The 22,791-nt window shown below is 41.4% G+C and overlaps 1 protein-coding gene across 6 annotated transcripts in view; it reads left to right on the top strand.

Annotated features, from left to right (window-relative positions):
* The window catches only part of nol9 (nucleolar protein 9), a 74,281-nt gene extending 64,579 nt beyond the window's left edge, over positions 1–9,702 (top strand). For all 6 annotated transcript variants that reach the window (XM_060937494.1, XM_060937491.1, XM_060937493.1 and 3 more), the window contains 3 exons: positions 2,221–2,395; positions 2,875–3,008; positions 9,177–9,702. In XM_060937494.1, the coding sequence (XP_060793477.1) occupies positions 2,221–2,395; positions 2,875–3,008; positions 9,177–9,305 (438 nt within the window). In that variant the 3' untranslated portion in view covers positions 9,306–9,702. The remainder of the gene's footprint in view (positions 1–2,220; positions 2,396–2,874; positions 3,009–9,176) is intronic.
* The last annotated feature ends 13,089 nt before the right edge of the window (positions 9,703–22,791 follow it).

The following is a 22,791-nucleotide window of genomic DNA, read 5'->3' as shown; positions in this document are numbered from 1 at the left end:
CTGCATGTCTTTGGACTGTGGGGGAAACCGGAGCACCCGGAGGAAACCCACGCGGACACGGGGAGAACATGCAAACTCCGCATAGAAAGGCCCTCGCCAGCCACGGGGCTCGAACCCAGGACCTTCTTGCTGTGAGGCGACAGCGCTAACCACTACACCACCGTGCTGCCCCCCCCTTGATGTGTACATTCTAATACGTTGTCGTGTGCATGCTAAGAAATTTACACGCTTGAACTGAGGGAATCTCCCTATTAGCATCTTTGAGAGAGAAAAAAAGCAAGGCGGCAAAGGAACGACTGTTGATGGCTGCTGTAACACAAGTGTTACTGGGAAATGACTTCTTTCACTGACATTCCACGATGTTGCGCGTAACTGTAAATGGATAAAAACGAGCCGTCCTCCTTTAATAAGTTTGAATCATAATTGCTGTAGAATAAATGGAGGGTGTGGTGTTTATTTAAAAAGTTCTCGCCCTGTCGATTTTATTTTCCTCTAACAGCGCGGCATGTGGTCGTGATTTTCTTTACTGTTTTATCAGAAGGCATTAATTGTCATGTGAAATTATTCTTAGGAATTTATAACAAATCTAACAAATAGAGCTTGTCTCTTCCTGTTTAGTTTTTCTTTGCACTATTATATGGGCTTTAATGAAACATGTTTGAAGTCTCCTGGCTTGAAAAAGATGGAGGTGGGGAGGAATGTTATTTTTATTTATATGTAATATGAGTGATTCCACGCTTATGGGTACTGAAATGGGGACATGAACTTTATTCACCTAAAACCATTTCTTTTTTTACCATCAGGTCACAAAACATGTAATCTTTAATGAATGATATGTTAAAAGATAACTTTAATTTTCTGAGATGTAATAAAAACATATTTATATGCCAAAGTCAAGCCTATGAGTTCCAAAATGATGTCTGTTACATTACTTCTGTTACGATTGTCCATCTCGCGTCTGTTACAAATTAATTACAATCTAGCTCTATACCATGTTAATCTTATTGAAAGAATGTGTATGTTTATTCTACTACACATGTTTATTCATTATATTTGCTAAAACATCACCTTCCTATGTTTCAAAAAGTAATTCTACATTGTTAAAATTGAGAATATATATGTCCACAACACTTCTGTTACGTTCTGACTTTGGCATATAAATGTTATTACATCTCAGAAAATTAAAGTTATCTTTTAACATATCATTCATTAAAGATTACATGTTTTGTGACCTGATGGTAAAAAAAAAAGAAATGGTTTTAGGTGAATTTTTAAAAATAAGTTCATGTCCCCATTTCAGTACCCATAAGCGTGGAATCACTCATATACATACACACTTTTATGTATAATATACAGTGGCGGCACGGTGGTGTAGTGGTTAGCGCTGTCGCCTTACAGCAAGACGGTCCTGGGTTCGAGCCCCGTGGCCGGCGAGGGCCTTTCTGTGCGGAGTTTGCATGTTCTCCCCGTGTCCGCGTGGGTTTCCTCCGGGTGCTCCGGTTTAGGTTAGGTTAACTGGTGACTCTAAATTGAGCGTAGGTGTGAATGTGAGTGTGAATGGTTGTCTGTGTCTATGTGTCAGCCCTGTGATGACCTGGCGACTTGTCCAGGGTGTACCCCGCCTTTCGCCCGTAGTCAGCTGGGATAGGCTCCAGCTTGCCTGCGACCCTGTAGAACAGGATAAAGCGGCGACAGATAATGAGATGAGATATAATATACATGCACACGCAGTACTGTGCAAAAGTCTTGGGCACCCTAATTGATTTGATTTTTTTTTTTTTTCCCCCCTTCATACAAACTTTTGTGTCTGAGCAGCATATTACATAAGGTACCATTTTTTGGATTAAAAAAGAAAAACTCAATGAAGGCTACTGGGTTTTCGTGCAAAATGAAGAAGCGAGTATGATAGTCAAAGTGTCCAGAAGAACTGTGGCTGCTTCTGCAAGATGCTCAGTAAAACCTACAGCTCATTTCCTTATCAAACTGCACTCATTGTACCGAGACTTTTTTTTTTTTTTTTAAAGCAAAGGGTCATCTTGCACCAAATATTAATTTTATATTGATTTATTATGCCTCACTGCTGTTTATATGACTTTTTTTTTTTTTTTTTAAGTGTTAACATTTTTTCATTACTTTTTTTTTAAGCCATTTTTGTTTATTTATATGTGCCTAAGACAGTGCTGTGTATATTGAGATTGTCTCTTTCCCCCCCATCCCCAGGTGCCCCAGTCAGCTATAGCTCTGGGAGTCACGCACTGCGACGTGGCACCCAACCACATCCTGTACGCTGCTAATGCCAGTTTAGTGGCTTTGTGTTGTCTGAGTGAAAAAGTAGCAGGAAGGGTTGGACCTGTGCTGCTGTCTCAGACACCCATCTGTCAGTGTGTGGGCTTCGGTGAGTACGCAACACTTCCTTTTTCTCAGTGAAGATTGAGGATTGCTAAACTGATGAGTATAACACGAAAACGTTACGAGTCGCCTTCGGCAAACGAAAACCTCACCGTTCAAGATCTGATTGTTTTCACACTTTGTTTTGAAGATATACAAGAACGTGTCGGCTTTGTTCAAGAGCGTTCAGGCTGAAGTCAGTGGGGTGTTTTTATCACCCTGTCTTAATAAAGCAGCACAGCAGTATTCCCATTTAGTCTCAGGTCATGGTCAAAGTTATTCAAGAAGGTTTTTTTTTTTTTTTCCCCTCCTTTGAAGCTGTTGCATCTGAGGCTGACAGTACCACCACATGATTGCATCTTTTTGTTGCTCATCTCCCCTTATGTGCAGAAACGGTCTGTGGTTTATTGCTTGCAGTGTCAAATGCAGTCCTCATTTAAACAAACAAAAAAAAAAACTGACTGACTGTTGATCATTTTGTTGAAGGTGTCCTCAGAGGGGTGGACATGGCTCGAGGGCTCTACTTTCTAGTCACCCCAGTGCCTCCTGCAACCCTGAGGCAGGTCAATTGCCTGCTACTAGGGGAGATCACGCTGCCTAAAATCCTCCTGACTGTCCAGGTAAAAGTCTGCACTGTTATCACACACAGCATTCACAGAATAATGCAAATGATTAATTCATTCATTCCACATCTGGGAAATCTTCATAAATGTGTTTCACCAAGACGACATGATTTTTATTTGTCAAATCATCCAGACCTTTTACTTTTGGCTGTCAGCTGAGAAAGATCATGTTGGTTCTAAGTGCTTGGTTACTAGGGCTGTAACAATATGCGTATCGAAATCGCGATATGCAGAGCCACGATCCGTATCGCGATACAAGAAGGCAGAATCGCGGTACACCCTTTCAAACTTCTCCTCAGCCCAAAAACAGAGGCGCTTCCAAACTTCAATTTATGAATACTTTACTTTTTATTTAAATTACATTTTAAACTTACTTAAATTACTTTTTTAAATATCTATTAGTAAGTCGTTTTTTCGCCGACCTGCGACAATCTTCTGCGAGTCACGCAACGTCCACACTCGCCACTGGCAGAGCATTCATTTCTTTTAAGCGGTCGCCATTCTGGTTGCGACGCGGGGAGCGAATCTGTAAACAATCAGCTCATTGGCTGGCTAGGTGTGCCACAAGCCAATCACTTGACCGGAAAGGCATGCAGTGTTGCCAGATTGGGCGGGTTTAGGTGCTTTTTGGCTGGTTTTGAACATATTTTGGGGTGGAAAACGTTAGCAATATCTGGCAACACTGAAGGCATGTCTGCTTGGGCGGAAGCCTTCTGCGGCAGTTACATTTTGACACGCGAGCAATGTTTCACCATAAAAATTCCGTAATTTCCATCTGTTTTCCGCGATCACAGAAAATCATTGGCCCTATGAGAGTGAGACAGTGAGAGAGCCACCCCCCCAAAAAAAAATCTTAACGGATTTACACGATTTGGAAAAATGACTTTTTCAGAACTGAAAAAAACAGAGCTTCCGGCTCCACAGTATTATTTTGAGAAATAAAACAATCTTTGGATATACATGTGTTCATTTTTGCATACATATTACTCATTCTCTGCAGTGGTCTGAATTGTTATTAAATAGTTAATGTAAGTAAGTAAATGTTAAGTCAAATTTACTACTTGAAAAAAACATTTTAAAAAAATCGTGGGCGTATCGAATCGTGGGTCAAAAATCGCGATACGAATCGAATCGTGAGTTGGGTGTATCGTTACAGCCCTATTGGTTAAGTGTGTTTTCCTTACACGGTGAATGATTGATTGTCAGGGTTTTATTATTTCTACCCCAATTTTTAGTCCTTTGCCATTTTCGTATCTAGTTCTCCCACTGTCAAACAGCAACCCAAACAGGCACGGTGAAGGTGAACATGTGCTTCCTCTGAGACACATGAAGCCAACCAAAAGCAGCTTTTGCAACCGTTGCTCATGTGATGTTCGTATTTCGGGGTCGAGGATGACCGTGACTTCTCTTTGGTGGGTGGTGGTAGTTGATGGAGTCCAATCCGGGCTTTGAAGGTACACACACATGGGTAGGTGCTGTAGTGGGGGTGGTGATAGTTCAAGCCTTCCATGCAGCTTGTTTCTTCTGGGCCTCGGCGATGCATTTCATCGCTCCTGCTCACCAATGGCGCATGTGTATGGAATCAATTTTGTGCCAAAATGTTCATACAATACTTTTGAAATATCAAACAAAAATGACAAATCAAAAAACAAAAAAAAAGTCAATTTTTTTAGACTGGCAAACAAATTATTCATGTATTCGTGCAAAATATCAGTCTATTACTCTTCAGAAACCTTTTATTTTTGTTCCGCGTCTTTCTCAGTTTTGTTTGACGTAATTTATTTTGGTTGCGATTCCAGCTTTCTCGTTTGCGCTCCCTGACTTTTTGCTTGCAGTTTTGGCACAAACTTCACGTGTGGGCGGGCTGTCCAGGAATGCATTCCCATTGGCTAACTTGTGTTTGACTGACAGCTACGCTCAGCCATTCCCTACTCGGATTCTGGCGGACTGTTTGACGAGTGACCGATCCATTGACGGTAAACAAGGGTCGAGTGGACTTCAGTGGCGACTATGATACTGAATTAATTCAACAAAGTGCAAGTACGGGACAAATGTGTTGCAGTAGTGCACATTATGCAGGCGTGTTTAACGTTAGCAAGAAAGTCCGCACTATAATGACAGGCGTACTAACACCTTCTGCGTGCTTCGGCAGCGCATTGATACGGAGCTCAGATATCAATGCGCTGCCGAAGCGCGCAGAAGGTGTTAGTACGCCTGTCATTATAGTGCGCACTTTCCATAGCATAGAAAATCGCCACGTTTCAATTTGTGTAACTGAACTTGTTTCATATCACTGGTCATATAAACCTACGTAAACAGGAAAAATGCGGAAGAGTTTGGTCGCATCTAACTACAGCCCCAAAAAATACCATTGGCCATACTGAGCCTAGCTACATTGCTAACAGGAGTGACAGTGCGTCTGACTGCGTCTGACTGACTGGGAGGTCGCGCAAAGCTCGGAGAGGTACGGAGCAGCTCGTCTCAATTCGGATAAGAGCATATTTCATTATGGAAGTACGGTGGACTGTTCCTTTAAGATGTCCTGTGGTAGGAAATATGAGGCGGTCTGTTTTCTTTTCAAGATAATGGAAGGTATGTTTTAGCCAATCAGAAGTCTGTGTTCAAACAAAGAAAAGTCTTTTTACAATGATTTTAATAGGAGCTGCCGTTTTGTTTTAGGGTGGGTCCTTTGTAGTTGGACAAAGCTTTAAAAATTATTGGTGGAAGTTCAGACACTAGCGCAGTCCGAACGCACTCGGTGTCGGAATAGTCTCTATGCAGTAAAGGTGCTTTTACAGATGACTCCTTTTGTGCAAGTGTATTTTTGGCTGCTTTTGAGGCTTGGACTTCCACAACAATTGTCAAAGGAGAGAAGAATGCAGTCCTTTCCGCAGAGTGATCACGGCCAGTTTTGCGCACTCGGGTGGCTGTAGGGGATGTGTTGTCAGGATTCAAACTCGCGCTCTTCTCCTGATGATGGAGCAAATGCTTTTTTTTTTTTTTTTTTTTGTGCGTGTTGTGCCACTCAGGAGTCTTGACTTGCATCATGTTGGCTGACGGTGGTAGCTTGTCCTGTTATAAATGGAGACAAAGGCAGGGCGTCTTTATTATATGGTGAACTCAGACACTCTTACCTCATGTTTATCATTCTGCACCGTTATCATTGATTATCATGACTTAATTACTGAACATTAGTATTGCATTAGGCCATCCTTTAAAAAAAATCCGTTTCCTGTCCACCGGGTGAACAAAAAAATTTTCAGTCGGGAGGGAGGGATTTTTTTTTTTTTTTTTTGGATGGATAAGAAATCGCAATGCTGTGTTTTGCTTTTTCTTCCAGTACTTTTTTATTACAAAAGCAGACACATTTAATAAAATATGACAGTTTAATCAACTGAAACTTTAAGTTAGCATTTTAAATGCTGACTGCAACATTTGCAAAACTTTTACAAAGGTACTTAAAATGTCCGACACACGGACTTTTTGTAGTTCTAAATCGAGCGTTAGGCCGAGTTCGGATGAAATTACACTATTAAAATGATCACTGAATGATTTGTTTTTCTGAATCTTTACTATTTTGTTGTTCGCTAGAATACCATTTTGCGATTTCACACTTAAGCAAAGGTTTGAAAACTCCGGATCTCCTGCCTTCATGGTGGCTGCCGTTTTTTTGTGCCGCACGGCGCATGCGCAGAGCTGATTCAGTTCAGAGTGCGCGCGCACTCGGCGGAGGCAGTAGTGTGTCGGGGCCGTCGGAGGGAACAGAAGCAGAGATGACGCTTATTTTGTCTCCAGTAAACCAGTCTTCTCTCGTTCAATTCCGTGCTGGCATCAAAAGACACCGTTGGTTGTAAATGAAACCAAACTGAGTGGTTGGAGTGTATTTTCATACACAAATGGAGAAATGTTGGCTGAGTGTGTAATTGTGTCGCCCCACTGCAGACCGTTGTCATTGTTAATTCATAGCATGCTCAGCTGCGTGAATGTGTCATGCACCGAAAATAAGAGATTTACAAGCCAGGAACGCCTCATGATGCAATACGCAAGAAAAGAAAGAAGATTTACTGCCATTTTACTTTGTATTTGAGTAAAGTGAATAAATAAATGGTCTGTCGAAAATACATTTAATCCTGGGAACTGCGTGCACAGGAGTTTATTTTGTGTTTACTCTCTCCCCGGCTGGCTAGTATGAGCCTTAGTGGAAAGCCCTGGGAATGCGTAAATGTCAAGTTCGATTTTAGATTTACGAACCCGAAAAAAAAAATGTCGAAAAACCGGCGTTAAAAATAAATAAATATCAACCGCACAAACGGCACTCACCCGGCCGGTGGACCAGAAACAGAACATTTTTTTAATAATGGCCTTAGCTATTAGTGCACCGAAGTAGAACATGTCATGGAGTTTGTGAAGCAAAATGAGGTGCTTCATATGAACAGAAACGCTTCTCAAGCAGCGTACCAAAGCTTTCATGGTGTTCAGTGGCTTCAATAAAGGTTTCATTAAGAACAGTGTGTCCATTATGTTCAAGATAACTTTTTTTAAATCGTAAAGGATGATGAATAAGGTTTCTTTTACACACGTTAATTATGGTAAGATGCATACCTGCAAACTAGTCACCTTTCAGCGAAATTCGCCGTTTTGATCCCAAAATAGGTCACTTGTGTGAATCGTGTAGATCCGAAGAGTTGTTTTTTTTGGGGGGGGGGGTGCGCAAGGCTACGTTGCCGAACATTTGGTTTCAATGTACTACTACTACTTTTCTCCTCACACCCACATTCAGACCATTTCCGCCTTCTTCATACTTCAAACGTCTCTCTGATTGGATGACATTCCAACGAGCCAATAGTCTTACAGAACGCTGGACAGTATCCGCGAATTGTAACTGAATAGAGGCGGGGTTTTCTTGAATACGGGTGTGTATAGGAGGATGGCAGAGATCATCCAAACGCAATGCAGAACGGGACACCGAGTCTTGAAAACAGCTCACGGAATCATGTTTTCTGATTTTTTTTTTTTTTTTTTTCCGGAACTCTATATTAGATCTGGAGACGGGAAAACATTTTTAGTATGCGGAGAAAGCTGTGTTACGATGAGTGTGATTTAAAGAGGCTTTAGGGTGGTTTTTTTTGGTGCCTGTGATTTGGTGGTCTGTGAGTCGCGTTTTTATGATGTAAGACGCAAGGGGCGGGGCTGTTACGTTTGAACCGAACGCGCGACACGGAAGATGTTTCTGTGGGCTGAAACAAAACAGAAAAAAATGTCAAATCAGTTTGAATAAAGTCATTTTTTTGTTGAACATAAGGATCTATAAACGCGTGTTTTGGGTAAGAGAAATAATTTTTATGTGAAACTATTGGTGGGATTGTCAAAAGTATAACGTAATACGTGTTGATCTCGGTTGTATTCGGAGAACCAGTTAGTTGTGCGTGAGAGTGAGAGATTCTCTCTCTCTCACACACACACACACACACACACACCATGAATTTGGCAGCACTGAAGGAAAGGAGGGCTGAATTTGGTGTCCAGCCATCTACCAGTGCTGCTGGTAATAGGGCAGAGGTGGTGAAGGATAGCATGGCGCGAAAGAGGCACATGGCAGAGCAGCATAAACGTGCCCTTGAACGGCTTGTTCGGGCCAAAAGGTCTAAAAAATGATAAACTGGTCTGCTGAAGAAAGCTTCCAGTGTCACACTTCAAAAATTACTTTTTTAAATTCAAATTTTACTTTTTATACTTTTCCTTCCTTAATGGTAATGTAATGAGGTGTCAGATGCAAAGCTAAAAATGAATAAATCTTGTCTTTGTTTTAAATGTTGTCTTTTCCCTTTATTTTCCTTGATCGCACGCTGTTTAAGGGGGCTGGGGGGTTACCGGTAGTCAGTGTTGCCAGATTGGGCGGTTTCCCGCCCAAGTTGGGCGGTTTCAAGTGCATTTTGTCGGGTTTTGAACATATTTTGGGCTGGAAAACGTCAGCAGTATCTGGCAACACTGCCGGTAGTTTGTCACCTTTTTCAACCCTCATGAGTTTGCAGGTATGAAGATGAGGTAATGCCATCACCATCTCAACCATTCTCTCTCTCTCTCTCTCTCTCTCTCTCACTCACACACACACAGAGACGGACTATCCTACTGTCAAATTTCAACTCTTCCTTTTTGTCATTTCAGCATGGTGTTGAAAGCGAGCTCCCTTATGTCACCACAGATTACAGCTTTGAGCTCACCGGCGCAGGAAAAGTCCACATTTTCAAAGGGCTCGCAAGATCCTGTTTTGTCAAAGCTAAAACAAATAACTAGGCGCTCATGTATGGACTTCACTTTCAGCGAATGATGTTTGTATCCCTGTAACTGTTTTTATATACCAAATAAAAGGCTACAGCTGCCACCGAATGTACAGAATGACAGATATTTTGCTTCTTGGAGCAGTAAAATCATCTAAAGACATGGTGCATGATGGACGGGAACAGTAGTTTTTAGAGTCCTCAGCCAGCGCCTTGCCAAATGGAACACTGTTACGATAAAACATTGTTGCCTGAAATGTTTCGTTTTCTCTTGTTTTATATTTTCACTTATTTCTTAGTCATTAGGAACAGGTTTGCTTGTATACTGTTCATTTGCCAGTTTGTTTCAGGTAACATTCCTGGGTTGTACAGATTGTAAGATATTAAAATGGCTTCACTTTTTGTCAAGAAAATCTTTCACTGACGTTTACAACAAACCTGAGTGTTTAACCCAGAGGAAAGAACATGATGAACTCCTAAATATCTTCTAGGGCTTTTGTACATGCCGTTTTATAGATAAATACAGATGGGTGAAAGGGAAATGATAGTGTGTTGGCATTGATTTCTACATGTCTAACTGAACTAGAAGGATTATCACGGGCCTTCAGGGTTCGTGCATGAAGGTGAAGGTAATATTGTTCAGAAAGAAAAGTGATAAGATTTGAATTATACCGTATACTGTGTGTTTTGCATGAATCGTTATCAGAGAATTGGTATGGTATTGAGTATGAAGCCTTCCAGAAGTGTCAAATGTGGAAAAGAGAAAAATAACCGGAAACCAAACTGTGGACAAAGCTGCAGCAATTTCTCAAAAAAAAAAAGTTACAATGAGACAAAATCTGTTATTTTGCATGCATTTTACCAAATCCATATCTTTCATTTTTACACATGCGCGCGTGCACACACCACGAGTGAGAGTTGCTTGCTTGCTTTCTAACTTGTATATCTTACTCTACTAATGCCGGGATCAGACGACATGATAGTTTTGTCCTTCATGATGGCTCCCGTGTCAGATTAGGCGATCACAGTGCCATAAATTCTTGCTATGTCTTGGGCGGGAGACTGGCAACACTACGGATTTGACCCCAAACAATCACCACTCGTGTCCTTGCACATTGTCTGGGAGGAGGGTCAAGAAACTATCAATCATGGCCATCAAGGAACACCTTCATAGGAGTTTTCAAACTATGGAACGAATTGCCTCGGGAGCTTCGCAACACAGGATCTGTAAATATTTTTAAGAAATTGCTTAAGACTTTTTTTTTAAAGAGGCTTTTTATCATTTGTTTTTATTAATTTAATCATGTTTTGGTTATGTTCTAAGGTTTTCCTTTTAAGCAATTTTGGGGTTAAGTTTTGTCTAATGTTGGTCGTTGTATACATATTTAATTATTGTAATGTGCATGTGAACATATTTGTATGACATAAGTAGTAATGAACTAGGTGAGAGAATACAGTACAAAAATTCATGCTAGACACTTCGTTGGGGTGTCGTGGTGTTTCCCAGACTTCACGTCACTCTTCTTTTATCTCACATTTGTATTTGGGTCTGACGCTGGAAATTTGTCAGCCGTGACAAAATCATGTCAAAATTGCGCTGAATTTGTATAATCTGATCCCAGCATTACTTTATTTACTTGCATTCATTCTTACTTTAGTTTACTTTAAGTTATTTTACAGAATTTTTTTTAAACTTCCATACTTTATGTACTTAATTTCTTGACTGATTTTTACTTAGTTTCTTAATTTGTTTTAACCCATCTATTCATAGTAGCTTATTGATATTACATGTCAACCTATACGGAATGTCCGTATTTTATACGGATTTGATTCAATAAACGTAGTATACGGGTGTACAAATAGTTATACGGATTCTTTAAAAAAACTTCAATATTTATTTAGAGCTATAATCAATTCCCATGATAAAAGAGCGCATAACATTTACAAACGTACTGTACACCACACAAAGCACAGACAGCCAGTAAAGAGTCTTATGAAATCGCGTGTTATCTTGTGGTAGCGAGACTTCGTTCCACTTCTGATCATGCGCACACCGCATTGCGAGAATCCCGCCAACCGGGAAGTAACATTTTGTTTGAAAAGCGTATTTCCACCTGAGCGACTTTCACTAGCGACTGGAAAGATTCTGAATGGGCACTCCGGCAAGATCAACACACACTTGCTGTGACATGCAGCCTCGTGAGGTATTGGTGCAGAGTGCTAAAAAAGCTGTCATGGAGTACAATTCAGAACATTAGAGTGACACTTTGTGTTTTTGTCAAACATTGGAGCTTTGTATTCATTCTGAAGGTTTATTGTTATTAATATTGTATAAAAAGTAACTTGGATATATCGTTGTTAATTATCATTCAAAATTTAGGTAAATTATTTTAATTTGCATCTTATACATATTTTATAAGGGAAATACGGATTTTGGAGGTTGGTTATACAGGTTTGATTGACCAAAGGTTGACATGTATGATATTAATTTCACTGGTGTGTGTTTATTCATGTAAAAAGCAGGGTTAGGAAGATCTAGTACATAAATGTTACATGCATCATACATGTTCCTCTTTGCTCAGTAATCACAACAACTCACCATAAATAACTTCCTGTTTAGTCTTTGGTCAATGTCCAGACACCAAGGATGTCTCCACTACTCTGTTGCAGGCATAATTAAGAAATAACACTTCTTCTTTCTAGCTACACTTGTGTTCAAAATAATAGCAGTCCAACACGACTAACCAGAGCAATCACTGTTTTTGGTGGAAATTATATTACTACATGGCAAATAATTTACCAGTAGGTGTAGTAGAGTCATAGAAAACCAACAGACCCAACATTCATGATATGCATGCTCCTGAGTCTGTGTAATCGAATAATTAAGTGAAAGGGACGTGTTCAAAATAATAGCAGTGTGGAGTTTAATTAGTGAGGTCATTCATTCTGTGAAAAAACAGATGTCACTCAGGTGGCCCTAATTTAAGGATGAAGCCAGCACATGTTGTACATCCATTTCTCTCTGAAAACCTGAGAAACATGGGTCGTTCCAGACATTGTTCAGAAGAACAGCGTGCTTTGATTAAAACGTTGATTGGAGAGGTAAAACGTATACTGTAAAGAAGTGCAGAAAATGATGGGCTGCTCGGCTAAAATGATCTCCAGTGCTTTAAAATGGACAGCAAAGCCAGAGAGACGTGGAAGAAAACAGAAGACTACCATTCGAATGGATCGAAGAATAGCCAGGATGGCAAAGACTCAGCCGATGATCAGCTCCAGGGTGATCAAAGTGAAGCATGGTGGTGCAAGTATCATGATATGGGAATGTTTCTCTTACTGTGGTGTTGGGCCCATTTATCGCATACCAGGGATCATGGATCAGTTTGCATATATGAAAATACTTGAAGAGGTCATGTTGCCTTATGCTGAAGAGGAAATGCCCTTGAAATGGGTGTTTCAACAAGACAACGACCCCAAACACACCAGTAAGCGAGCAGCATCAGGGTTCAAGACCAACAAAATGAAAGTTCTGGAGTGGCCGGCCCAATCCCCGGACCTTAATCCGATAGAAAACTTGTGGGGTGACATCAAAAATGCTGTTTCTGAGGCAAAACCAAGAAATGCAGAGGAATTGTGGAATGTTGTCAAATCATCCTGGGCTGGAATACTTGTTCTCAGAAACCGTGGTTATACAACTAAATATTAGTTTAGTGATTCACAGGAATACTAAATCCTTAAGATTTTTTCAGTTTATACAGTAAATATTTGGAGTTTGTAATGAAAAATGCAGACACTGCTATTTTTTTGAACAGCCCAATGTTCATTTTTCTTCATTTTCTGTAAAGTAATTAAAATATTGATACATTTTTCTTCATGTTTTGATGTAGAATATAATGTGCAGTGTTCCCAATGCATGGAAATAAAAACTATTATAAGGATTTTGAGCTTTACTCACGTTTTTAAACACACTGCTATTATTTTGAACACAACTGTACATGTAGATGATGCACTGCCGTATAATTCCTGGTACTCGGAGGTCCGTCAGCTCTCTGTTGGGTTGATTAGATAATGTTAACAGGTGGATGAGGATAGGTGAAAAAACAGAGGTCCTTGTTTTTGGGGTCAATCTCAATTCCCTGCCTCTGAAGGGGAAAAACGGTTATTGATCTAGGAAACCTTCCTGATGGTGTAATTTATTTTTAATAGAAGACACTATCATTTCCGGGGCGGCACGGTGGTGTAGTGGTTAGCGCTGTCGCCTCACAGCAAGAAGGTCCGGGTTCGAGCCCCGTGGCCGGCGAGGGCCTTTCTGTGTGGAGTTTGCATGTTCTCCCCGTGTCCGCGTGGGTTTCCTCTGGGTGCTCCGGTTTCCCCCACAGTCCAAAGACATGCAGGTTAGGTTAACTGGTGACTCTAAATTGACCGTAGGTGTGAATGTGAGTGCGAATGGTTGTCTGTGTCTATGTGTCAGCCCTGTGATGACCTGGCGACTTGTCCAGGGTGTACCCCGCCTTTCGCCCGTAGTCAGCTGGGATAGGCTCCAGCTTGCTTGCGACCCTGTAGAACAAGATAAAGCGGCTAGAGATAATGAGATGAGAGACACTCATTTCCAAGAACACAATGTTAAGTTTAAAAAAAAAAAGTGTACACATTTGTCACAACTAGCCTTGAGTACCATGTTCTCTGGCATACACACTATCTGTACTTAACAGTTCAGTGTATACTATTGCCAGAATCCAGATGTTCACCTGATCTTTCTTTTACACCAACCATAAATCTGTTGGTTATCTAAAGACGCACCATGACCTAGTGGTTACACCTTTTGAAAATAAGCCGTCACCTGCACTTTGACCAGCTCTGAGAGATCTGGTGCTCCTGCTCAATTCATGCAGACTAAATTAATCATGTCTAGCTTGAGCTCATTTTAAAGCCATTGGAGTATGTTGACCAAATCCTTTGACTACAAGGATAGAGAGAAGATTAAATCAAATATTCTGGCAATGGGAACTTTGTCATGTATATCATCATCCTTATCTAAAGAAAAAATTCTAGCATTTGGATGTTTCAACCTTAAATGTTACTATAAATGGGGGGGAAAGGTACATCATAATGCAAGTTGCTGTAATATAAGAAGAACTAGATAGAGACTGTGACTAAAGTCACAGTAATTTGCACTAGTTGTTACAAACCGGGATGTCTGGTCACCGTACGCTATAGATCTAGAATGGTAAAAGACAGAGAATGACATTTAGTGAGGAAAAGTTGTGCCCTGCTCGGATAGAAAAAAAATCCTGTTTTTCATGGATCGTTCTGGATCAGTGATCCAGATCAGCACCAAAAGTCATAGCAATGTAATTCAGTGCACAGGTATTCTCCATGTGAAATTTGGTCATGATTGGTTTAAAATTGAGGGAGATATGGCATCCTACAAAACGTTAGGATGATGATAATAATAAAGTATAAAGATCCTGAGTGAGGATAACAATTTGTGCTAGCGTAAATTAATAAGTACTTCAGGATGTGCTGTTATTAGGAAATAATCAGTAACAGTATCTCTGCATCTGCAATCACACCAGCCTGTTGTTGAATATTTATCTGTAACAGCACACCCCCAGGTGTTTTATACCTTACTTGAGTAGATTTCTCTTGAAAAGAGCCTCGAGTGCAGGTTCCCAACCCTGATCCTGGAGTGACACCTCACCTGGTATTCCAGGACAAGGGTTTTTAAACAGACACATAAAACTTTCATATATTCTTTATTCATTACATGTAAAGTGAAATATTTCAAACCTTTTTTTTTTATTTTGATTATTATGGCTTATCGCTCATGAAAATCAGAAATCCAGTATCTCAAATTATTAGAGTATTTCATTTCAAGTTTGATTAAAACAGTATAAATACTGTGTATCTCTCGGTCTAGTTCAGTACACGCAACCACAATCATGGGGAAGACTGCTGACTTGACAGGTGCACCGAAGACGATCATCGACACCCTCCAAGGAGGGTAAGCCACAGAAGGTCATTGCTGAAAAGGCTGGCTGGAAAAGGTGCACGAGCAACAGGGATGACTGCAGCCTTGAAAGGATTGTATAATGAACCTTTTCACAATATTCAATATATATATATTTTTTAGATTCACTGGTAGTTTAGATTAAAAAAAATTAAGTTTCTCATCAAAATGTGATTTCATAGCTTCTATTAGAAACTTCAAGTTTCTAATTACGAGACTGAATTATGCAGAGTGAGCATGATCCATTTACGTAGTATTAACAGAAACTAATTACATGAAATCTGATGACAACATTGGCCTTCATGGAGAACTATAAGGCATAATGTCTGTCATTATTGCGAAATAAACCCAGAACCCAGACAGACTGATGCAGGACCCTGACGTGAAGCAGAGTAGCATTCAGTCAACCTGCATGGGATCGTTTCATTATAATGACTGGCTCGCTATACATCAAACCACTTCTTACACTGCTACTTATGAAAGAAATCAATAATTTAATACAAAATATTGATTTAAAAATTATTTTATTGCTTCTGCTAAAGCTATTCCATTCAATTCTGTGGTTATGGCTTGTTTTTTTACAACCCCGATTCCAAAAAAGTTGGGACAAAGTACAAATTGTAAATAAAAATGGAATGCAATGATGTGGAAGTTTCAAAATTCCATATTTTATTCAGAATAGAACATAGATGACATATCAAATGTTTAAACTGAGAAAATGTATCATTTAAAGAGAAAAATTAGGTGATTTTAAATTTCATGACAACAACACATCTCAAAAAAGTTGGGACAAGGCCATGTTTACCACTGTGAGACATCCCCTTTTCTCTTTACAACAGTCTGTAAACATCTGGGAACTGAGGAGACAAGTTGCTCAAGTTTAGGGATAGGAATGTTAACCCATTCTTGTCTAATGTAGGATTCTAGTTGCTCAACTGTCTTAGGTCTTTTTTGTCGTATCTTCCATTTTATGATGTGCCAAATGTTTTCTATGGGTGAAAGATCTGGACTGCAGGCTGGCCAGTTCAGTACCCGGACCCTTCTTCTACGCAGCCATGATGCTGTAATTGATGCAGTATGTGGTTTGGCATTGTCATGTTGGAAAATGCAAGGTCTTCCCTGAAAGAGACGTCGTCTGGATGGGAGCATATGTTGCTCTAGAACCTGGATATACCTTTCAGCATTGATGGTGTCTTTCCAGATGTGTAAGCTGCCCATGCCACACGCACTAATGCAACCCCATACCATCAGAGATGCAGGCTTCTGAACTGAGCGCTGATAACAACTTGGGTCGTCCTTCTCCTCTTTAGTCCGAATGACACGGCGTCCCTGATTTCCATAAAGCACTTCAAATTTTGATTCGTCTGACCACAGAACAGTTTTCCACTTTGCCACAGTCCATTTTAAATGAGCCTTGGCCCAGAGAAGACGTCTGCGCTTCTGGATCATGTTTAGATACGGCTTCTTCTTTGAACTATAGAGTTTTAGCTGGCAACGGCGGATGGCACGGGGAATTGTGTTCACAGATAATGTTCTCTGGAAATATTCCTGAGCCCATTTTGTGATTTCCAATACAGAAGCATGCCTGTATGTGATGCAGTGCCGTCTAAGGGCCCGAAGATCACGGGCACCCAGTATGGTTTTCTGGCCTTGACCCTTACGCACAGAGATTCTTCCAGATTCTCTGAATCTTTTGATGATATTATGCACTGTAGATGATGATATGTTCAAACTCTTTGCAATTTTACACTGTCGAACTCCTTTCTGATATTGCGCCACTATTTGTCGGCGCAGAATTAGGGGGATTGTTGATCCTCTTCCCATCTTTACTTCTGAGAGCCGCTGCCACTCCAAGATGCTCTTTTTATACCCAGTCATGTTAATGACCTATTGCCAATTGACCTAATGAGTTGCAATTTGGTCCTCCAGCTGTTCCTTTTTTGTACCTTTAACTTTTCCAGCCTCTTATTGCCCCCGTCCCAACTTTTTTGAGATGTGTTGCTGTCATGAAATTTCAAATGAGCCAATATTTGGCATGAAATTTCAAAATGTCTCACTTTCGACATTTGATATGTTGTCTATGTTCTATTGTGAATACAATATCAGTTTTTGAGATTTGTAAATTATTGCGTTCCATTTTTATTTACAATTTGTCCTTTGTCCCAACTTTTTTGGAATCGGGGTTGTACCACAGAGTGTCATGCATGAGCTAGCATTGTTCATTTAATTCTTAAAGCAACTAAATTTACAGGACTTCTTTCTGTAGATTTACAGTATATGATTTGACGTGGTCCTCCAGAGTCTATGATCAGAACTGTGTCCATAGCAACAGACTGTAATTCATAGCAGCAGTCTGCTATTCAGAAATAACAGAATGCCATAATTGACCAATCAGGATCCAGTATTCAGGATACATAATTGTAGCTGTGTGGAAGAATACTGCAGTAGTAATATGGGCCTATCTGTTGCAGAACACCATGATCCAGGTTCGAGCCTCAGTTCAGGTCAAACATAAGTGTTTGATTTTATTCAGGGCTTTGAAAATACTTTATCAAATCATGTTGGATGAATGAAAACAAATTGTGTTAATGTAACTCAGTTCAGTCACATGGACCAGATTGTGTGTTTGAATTAAAGGGGCTATATGATGAAAAACTCACTTTTTCAGTGCTTGTGCACAGACAGTTGGTTATCTCAGGTGTCTACCAACTCTCAAACTCTGAAATAAGACACCCAGTCAGTGTCTTTTGTTCTGTCTATTTCAGAAAACATGAGTTTCAACAAGCCGTTCAGATTTGTCTCCTCTTTCTATGTCATAAGTGGAACTCATTCATTCTCATCTCATTATCTGTAGCCGCTTTATCCTTCAACAGGGTCGCAGGCAAGCTGAAGCCTATCCCAGCTGACTACGGGCGAAAGGCGGGGTACACCCTGGACAAGTCGCCAGGTCATCACAGGGCTGACACATAGACACAGACAACCATTCACACTCACATTCACACCTACGGTCAATTTAGAGTCACCAGTTAACCTAACCTGCATGTGTTGAAGTTGCCTGTAAATCCATTGGATTATGTTTGAATGCGGATAAAACGAAGTATATGCATCTGAACGCTCCGTCATTTGGCCCTCTATATGCATCAGATGACTCTGTTATTGAAAAGGTACAGGACTTCAAATACCTTGGTGGATATACTAACTGTGATGTGGACATTAACAAGCGTATTGGCCAAGCTTGGGGAGCACTACATTCCCTAGCTAGAGTCTGGAAGTCCCCAATCCAAAAGTCGACAAGAATGAAGGTATTCAAATCGTGTGTTGAAACCATACTATTGTATGGTTCAGATTCCTGGACGTTAAACCATTCAAGAACAGTCAGATTAGATGGCACATATACCAAGGTGTTACGAGCCATATATGGGGTATCCTGGAAGGAACATATTACGAACGCCCAACTGTATGGTTCTCTTCCACGCATTAGCGAAGTGATCCAACGACGACGCCATGGCTGGTCATGTGATGCGTAGCAATGAACCTGCTGGAAAGCTCTTGTTGTGGCAGCCAGAATGTAAACGTAGGATTGGTCGCCCTCAGAGTACCTTGAGGCAACTTATCAAGGAAGAAACCCGTCTGAACGATGTTGAACTGGTGAGAGTGATGAACGACAGAGTACACTGGAGAACACATTTTGTCATGGCATCACCAATGTTGCAAGACAATGGATGAATCAAAGAAGCATGTCTTTGGACTGTGGGGGAAACTGGAGCACCCGGAGGAAACCCACATGGACAACATGCAAACTCCACACAGAAAGGCCCTCGCCAGCCACGGGGCTCGAACCCGGACCTTCTTGCTGTGAGGCGACAGCGCTAACCACTACACCACCGTGCCGCCCTAAGTGGAACTCATTAACAGTTATTCCATGAAATCAAGTCGTATATGAGCTGATAGCCAATGAGACGCATAGCACCGAGTTGGCTATAAGTCATATACAACGAGATAGAGTCAAATAACTGTTTTATTCTCTCCACATTCAGTGGATTTTGAGAAATGGAGCATTTTTTTTTTATCTTTTGTAAATTCGATAAATAAAAACTTTACACAAAACATCCGACAAAATAATTTCCACTTAGAATGAAAACAAACCAGCAAAATGACAGTAGCAATTTGTGAAAAATGCTACTATAATAATAATTCTTGAAAAATAAAAAAAGATATGTTCTTACCATCAAATACTTTTATTCCTTTTTTTTAGGGTTTTGTATTCGAGTAGAGTTTTTATTTCGTCCTCGGTTGGTTCAGCAACACAATTGGCCAATTTGTTTTTCTCTATTCAAGGTATATGAGCCAATAGCCTCGTAGTAGAGTAGCCAATCAGAGCATGCGATCGCACATATCCAGTGAATATGGATAGAATAATTAGAATTATACCACCTCTTTTATCTGCATTTCTCCACTCATGGATTGAGGAACTGCCTTTGTGAATAAATATTCATGAGGAAAGTCCTACCTGATTGTCTGGATGAAGAGGGGGGTGGGGTGAGCAGTGGCTCATTAACATTTAAAGGAACAGGCGGCCTAATGAACAGGGCTACCAGTAGTGACAGCTCTAATACAGTATTTAAGAGAAACACAATTAGCAAGAAGAATTTAGTTTTTTTTTTTTAAGAGCTGAAAATACATTTTTACATGAAATATTCAACTGGATAAAAAAATAAAGAATAACATTAAAACGTCTCCGTAAAAAGTGCATTGTTAATTACGTTAAACGTTGATTCTGTCTTCTGTGTCTGTTTCGTGCACGCCGCTCTGAGACCAAGAACAAAAGTGAATGAATGTGCGACTCGGGAGGAACGCAGTGCAGGAGACACGGGGTTTTTCATGGTAACCATCAGCGCACTTTCATGAAGCTGTTAAATTTACATTTTCGAAGCAGCGCAGTTTTGTCCTCATTGCTTGGGCCAGATCAAACCATTAAACAAGCTTAAATTATTCTTACTCTTGCCACATACATGATTTTTTGTTTTCAAAACTGATGATATTCAGTTAGGGGTGGCACGGTGGTGTAGCGGTTAGCGCTGTCGCCTCACAGCAAGAAGGTCCTGGGTTCGAGCCCCGGGGCCGGCGAGGGCCTTTCTGTGTGGAGTTTGCATGTTCTCCCCGTGTCCGCGTGGGTTTCCTCCGGGTGCTCCGGTTTCCCCCCCAGTCCAAAGACATGCAGGTTAGGTTAACTGGTGACTCTAAATTGACCGTAGGTGTGAATGTGAGTGTGAATGGTTGTCTGTGTCTGTGTGTCAGCCCTGTGATGACCTGGCGACTTGTCCAGGGTGTACCCCGCCTTTCGCCCGTAGTCAGCTGGGATAGGCTCCAGCTTGCCTGCGACCCTGTAGAAGGATAAAGCGGCTAGAGATAATGAGATGAGATGAATGAGATGATATTCAGTTCAAACACCATTAAAAGTAATTTCAGGAATAGATCTCTTGTGTGACGTGTAATTCACCCCTCTCATTTAAATATGTTGAAAAAACTTTCGCCGCCCGCTTTGAAAGAAGAAAGCACAACTTCATTCATCACACACTTGTGAAATTTCCTCTCTGCATTTAACCCATCTGAAGCAGTGAACACACACATGCACAATGAGCACACACACACCCAGAGCAGTGGGCAGCCATGCTAACAGCGCCCGGGGAGCAGTTGGGAGTTAGGTGCCTCGCTCAAGGGCACCTCAGCCCAAGGCCGTCCCATATTAACCTAACCGCATGCCTTTAAACAGTGGGGGAAACCGGAGCACCCGGAGGAAACCCACGCAGACACGGGGAGAACATGCAAACTCCACACAGAAAGGCCCTCGGCGGCCACTGGGTTCGAACCCAGAACCTTCTTGCTGTGAGGCGACCGTGCTGCCCATCACGGACCTCGGTGATTTTAAAATGCTGGCTACGGTCCTGGTCACAGACATTTTATTAAGACCTCAGGGAACTGTGTCAACTTGGAGGAAAGGGATAGAACATGTCACCTTCGTACTTTTTTCAGTGCATGTGCACACAGCTTCAGGTGTCAATCAATAGTTTACAATCTTGACTCTCAGCAGCCAGTAACCTGAGACAGAGAGAGACAGAGAGAGAGAGAGAGAGAGAGAGAGGGAGGGAGAGAGGGATAACTGATGGACACCTGAGATGGTACTTAATCGCTTCTCTTCTCTATTCATTATTCATATCTACCCTGGTGATGCTTGTAATCCTATTGCTCCCACTCTAGAACTTTAATTAAGTTGTCTATGAAATAGAACATCTCACCTTCGTACTTTTTTCAGTGCATGTCCACACAGCTTCAGGTGTCAAACAATATTTTACGATCTCGACTCTCAGCAGCCAGTAACCTGAGACAGAGAGAGAGATAGATAACTGATGGACACCTGAGATGGTACTTAATCGCTTCTCTTCTCTATTCATTATTCATATCTACCCTGGTGATGCTTGTAATCCTATTGCTCCCACTCTAGAACTTTAATTAAGTTGTCTATGAAATAGAACATCTCACCTTCGTACTTTTTTCAGTGCATGTGCACACAGCTTCAGGTGTCAAACAATATTTTACGATCTCGACTCTCAGCAGCCAGTAACCTGAAACAGAGAGAGAGAGAGAGAGAGGGCGGCACGGTGGTGTAGCGGTTAGCGCTGTCGCCTCACAGCAAGAAGGTCCGGGTTCGAGCCCCGTGGTCAACGAGGGCCTTTCTGTGTGGAGTTTGCATGTTCTCCCCGTATCCGCGTGGGTTTCCTCCGGGTGCTCCGGTTTCCCCCCCAGTCCAAAGACATGCAGGTTAGGTTAACTGGTGACTCTAAATTGACCGTAGGTGTGAATGTGAGTGTGAATGGTTGTCTGTGTGTCAGCCCTGTGATGACCTGGCGACTTGTCCAGGGTGTACCCCGCCTTTCGCCCGTAGTCAGCTGGGATAGACTCCAGCTTGCCTGCGACCCTGTAGAACAGGATAAAGCGGCTACAGATAACGAGATGAGATGAGACCCCAGTGATGCTTGTAATCCTATTGCTCCCACTCTAGAACTTTAATTAAGTTGTCTATGAAATAGAACATCTCACCTTCGTACCTTTTTCAGTGCATGTCCACACAGCTTCAGGTGTCAATCAATATTTACAATCTCGACTCTCAGCAGCCAGTAACCTGAGACAGAGAAAGACAGAGAAAGAGAGAGGGCGGCACGGTGGTGTAGTGGTTAGCGCTGTCGCCTCACAGCAAGAAGGTCCTGGGTTCGAGCCCTGTGGCCGGCGAGGGCCTTTCTGTGTGGAGTTTGCATGTTCTCCCCGTGTCCGCGTGGGTTTCCTCCGGGTGCTCCGGTTTCCCCCACAGTCCAAAGACATGCAGGTTAGGTTAACTGGTGACTCTAAATTGAGCGTAGGTGTGAATGTGAGTGTGAATGGTTGTCTGTGTCTATGTGTCAGCCCTGTGATGACCTGGCGACTTGTCCAGGGTGTA

Source organism: Neoarius graeffei, chromosome 13, assembly GCF_027579695.1.
Source record: "Neoarius graeffei isolate fNeoGra1 chromosome 13, fNeoGra1.pri, whole genome shotgun sequence".
Taxonomy (NCBI): Eukaryota; Metazoa; Chordata; class Actinopteri; order Siluriformes; family Ariidae; genus Neoarius; species Neoarius graeffei.
Note: the sequence above shows the minus strand (reverse complement) of the source record. Positions and strands in the feature narration are given on the sequence as shown.